Here is a 4,377-nt window from a genome sequence, read left to right as displayed (position 1 = left end):
TCCACCTGCCTCTGCCTCCCAGAGTGCTAGGATTACAGGCCTGAGCCACCATGCCCAGCCTGAGAAACCAAATCTTAAAAGGGGGAAGTGATTGTATAACATCACAAGTCTGATCAGTTGTCACCTGGGCCAGAATCCAGGTGCTCAGAAGCACAGGTGATAGTATTTGGACTGGTCCAGGGATAGCATTGAATAGGGTTCCTGATTGGCTGAGGGCTTCACAGACATGACCACCTCCTATTTTGCAGGGTCCAGTGTCCATCAAAGTCCAGGTACCTAACATGCAGGATAAGACGGAATGGAAACTGAATGGGCAGGTGCTGGTCTTCACCCTACCACTCACAGACCAGGTATGTGTTGCTGCCACCAACTGGCATTTGGTGCACAGAAACCAAGGGGTCAGTGGACATCTTTCAGCAGGCTTTAGCAAGGGGATAAATGATCTCTTCTTGGTTCTACAGGTCTCTGTCATTAAAGTGAAGATTCACGAAGCCACAGGCATGCCTGCAGGGAAACAGAAGCTGCAGTATGAGGTGAGTCAGTGTCCACAGTCCTGCCCTCTGCACCCCAACAGCTCTGCCATTACAGAAGCTAAATCCTAGGTGGAAACAGAATGGGGACTGGAAAAACATCTGGGTATGGCCAGCTTCCTGGGTCCATCCTAGAAGTGAAAGTGCTAGGGCAGGCAAGTCTGACTGTGAGATTCTGGCAGGGTCACAGTAGTCCTAGTACAGTTTTGATTAGGGATAGAGATCTAAGGACAAGACTTGGGAGGATTCCTGACCCAGTGGTGAGATGTTCCTAGTGGTATGCCTTCTAATAGCCTGGCATTGTGCCTGGGCACAGAGGTGTAGTCCAGCCCAGCTTGGTGTCTGCCAGGTCACATGCAGGGCTGTGTTCTCCCTCTTTGGATTTTAGCAAATCTCCTCTCTGGGCCTCACTTCCTTTTCTGTGATTTCTTCAGATCTTATGATGTGGCAGTGCCCATAGCTCAGTTGGTAGGGCGTTGGCCACATACACTACATACATTGAACTCAGCCCGGACCAGCTAAAACAATAGAGACAACTGCAACCAAAAAAATAATCTGGGGGCATCACCTGTGGCTCAAAAGAGTAGGGCACTGGCCCCGTATGCTGGAGGTGGCGAGTTCAAACCCAGCCCCCGGCCAAAAACTGCAAAAAAAAAAGATATATATTTATATATATATGTATGTGTGTGTGTGTGTGTGTGTGTGTGTGTGTGTATGTATGTATTGTGGCAGGCACCTGTAGTCTCAGCTACTACTTGGGAGGCTGAGGCAAGAGAATCACTTAAGCCTAAGAGTTTGAGGTTGCTGTGACCTGTGGCTCATGGAACTCTGCCCAGGGCAACAACTTGAGACTGTCTCAAAAGAGAAAAGATCTTAAGATTTGAGAGTCAAAACTCCATGGGATTAATCAGGGCCAGCTTTTGGGGGAGTTAAGCTTTGAATCAAATGTTGTCAAAGGGGAAGAACACAAATTGGTGGAAAGGAAGGGAAGAGGTGGGAGGAAAGAGAGCCTTTCATTCCCCTGCTTCCTGGCTTGCTGCAAGCTCCTTTATTTTCTAAGTTTAGAGTGTGAATGAGCTAGGTTCAGAGTTGTACAACAGCAGCGGTGTACCCCAGGCAAGTTGCCCCTCGCTAAGGAATGGTCTTTGTTTTTCAGGGCATCTTCATCAAGGATTCCAATTCGCTGGCTTACTACAATATGGCCAATGGTGCTATCATCCATTTGGCCCTCAAGGAGAGAGGCGGGAGGAAGAAGTAGAAAGAGAGAAACCCTTCTGTCACATCCCTGCCTTTGTACCTCTCCTGTCTCTACCCCTGCCCCAGATCCAGGAGGCCTACCTTGGGCTTTGGGTTCTGCCTGCATATTTCTTTCCCTGTTACTCACTTTGGAATTTAAATTTTTCTCCAGAGGTTCACTTCTCCTACCCCTTCCCCACATTGGTAAGAGTAGCAGGACTTTTTAAGCCACTCTTTGGAACTCCTTTATGTTAGAGTCTTGATTAGAAGACATTCATTTCTTCAGGCAGCCCATAGGAGCTGAGAACCCAGGGATATCCTACAGGACAGTTTCATAGTGCTAAGTAGTACTAAGCTGATAGAAGATGATGGTTACTGTCTTTAATCATTTTGTATCTTGCCATGGACTGTCTAATAAACCTCTTGGACCCTCTTGTGAAGTCAGTGTGATAAGACTTGTCCCTTGGCCATCTGTACCCTGTCCAGACTTAAGGCCTTGGGAACACTGCACGATGCTATGTGGCTTCTCTGCTCTGAGCCATGCTGGGGTTTGCAACTAAATTCTTGCTTCCATCTTATCTTTTATATATTAGAATCTTTTTTCTTAAGCTTTTACAAAACATTATATTTGTGTTGCCTTTTTAAAGCTTTGGGACTCTCCAAAGGCCTATTCCTGTGTATTTATCGGACTAATAATAAGCGTTTAGCATGCCAGGCACCACAGAAGAACAAGGACAAGTGGTACAGTGGGCCCCAGAGACACATGCAGATGAGACACGTACATGGAGGGTAGCAGTTTCCTGTAGGCCTGGAATCACCTATTACCTGATTGGCTTTAGGGCCCTTGGCAGTGCTTCACCAGTGTGTGGATATGATGAGGTCTCTTTAAAATGTATTTAATAAATACTTAATTGTGCCAATGCCATGCTTTATTCTAAGGATTTTATAAAATTTAATTTGCTGTTTGAAGCAATCTAAAATTCTAACTCATGTAATTCCTATTCCCCACGAGTAAACTGAGGCACAGAGGGTAAGTTGCTCGCTTATAGTCATGCACTATTAAGTGAAAGAGAACATGTACGCAGTCCTGGTGCCTGAGTAAGGGCCAGATGTAAGCTGTTATTTTTGGAATCAAGCTATCCTGGAGATACGCGTGGCTCTAGGTGTTTAGAACAAGGAAGATGAGAGCCTGTTGATAACAGTTCCCTGGTTTTAAAGCTAAAACTGATCTCATTCTGAGGATCTCATGTGTATATAGCCTCTGAGGGTTCCCAGTGTGTTTTATATTTGCAATCCCTCTATTTGATCCTTCTAGCTAACCCATCAGTCATCTCCAGGGCTTAGAGGGTTTTCACAAGGTCACAAAACCAACTCTAGGCACCAACCTATCCCTGCCTCTCTCTGTCAGCCAAGCTCAAAGCCCTCAACTCCAAACTCAGGGAGCCTATCTACAGTGCCAGTTGCATAGCTTCGTACAAATTGCTGAATTGTTCACATTTTTAAGCTTGATCAATGGTATGTCATTCTTCAGCCTGTCTGACATTTGCCTCCTGCCAGGTTGCTAGAAATTTGTTTCAGGGGCCAGAGCCAAACTTGAGCTTCTTGAAGTGGGTTTCATGATTTAGGTGCCTAAAGTGAGCCCACTGCTAGTTGCTTCTCCATAGTCAACACCAGAGGGAAAGAGGTCAGGAGACCTTGGGAAGTAACACATTCCATGTTCTTGGCATGATGTCAGGGCGCTAATCTCCATAGACTGAGTGACCCCCTGTAGCCTCCATGGCAGAGGCTGTGACTTGAGGCCAGGAATGCCTCTGGGCAGAATGTTGAGTGAATGGGCCCTTTGAGCTACCCTCTGGGGAGCAAATCCAGTTTCCCAGAGCTCCTGAATGAACATCTGTTCTGGCTTGCTCATTTGCAGAAAGCCTATTGACCATGAGACCTTTTGACTATCAGTGGCCAAAGGCCCCACGTGTGGCCTGGCATTGAACTTCCTGTTTAAGGCCTGCAGTGTGTAGCATCTTTCTGTTTACAAATCTGTGCTGCATAGTTTTTTTGATTCTTAACTGCAATCTCCTGAGGATTATCCACTCCATTTTTAAAATGAAGTGGAATATCCAAGGTCATGTAGCCAGTTAAGGCTTTGGAAAGCCAAAACAGTTCATCTACTGGTGACCACATTGTATTGCTCTAGCTGAGCAGACCATGAAACAAAGATATTCCTGTTTCATGACTGCTGGGAAAACCAGGCATGATAGGATTTAGCAATAGAACTTTCAATTACCATAATTTTAAGGACTTGCACTCAGGGATCCAGGAGTCACTAGACATTAAGCAGTGTCACTTAGTTCCATCCACTATTTGGAATGAGTAACCATTACATAGCACTAACAATTAGACCCATTTCACTTTAAAATTATGGAGTGACAGAATATATACAACACATTAGGTTACATAGGCTGTACCTTGAGTGAAAATCTATGTATCATAACTAACAATCATCCATAATATTTATCCCTAAAATTAGAAAACTGGAAAGGCAAAAAGTATTTTATATATCATATTTAAGGGTATATGTGGGTACACATACTAGTATATAAGATTTTCAGAAGTT

General features: G+C 44.9%; 1 protein-coding gene across 1 annotated transcript in view; it reads left to right on the top strand.

The window, feature by feature from the left end:
* Positions 1-2,686, top strand: part of SF3A1 (splicing factor 3a subunit 1) — a 24,453-nt gene extending 21,767 nt beyond the window's left edge. Inside the window, exons 14-16 of the mRNA XM_003789872.3 lie at positions 249-350; positions 462-533; positions 1,687-2,686. Of these exons, the coding sequence (XP_003789920.1) occupies positions 249-350; positions 462-533; positions 1,687-1,788 (276 nt within the window). The 3' untranslated portion in view covers positions 1,789-2,686. The remainder of the gene's footprint in view (positions 1-248; positions 351-461; positions 534-1,686) is intronic.
* The last annotated feature ends 1,691 nt before the right edge of the window (positions 2,687-4,377 follow it).

Source organism: Otolemur garnettii, unplaced genomic scaffold, assembly GCF_000181295.1.
Source record: "Otolemur garnettii isolate 467f Iridium unplaced genomic scaffold, OtoGar3 scaffold00038, whole genome shotgun sequence".
NCBI lineage: Eukaryota > Metazoa > Chordata > Mammalia > Primates > Galagidae > Otolemur > Otolemur garnettii.
Note: the sequence above shows the minus strand (reverse complement) of the source record. Positions and strands in the feature narration are given on the sequence as shown.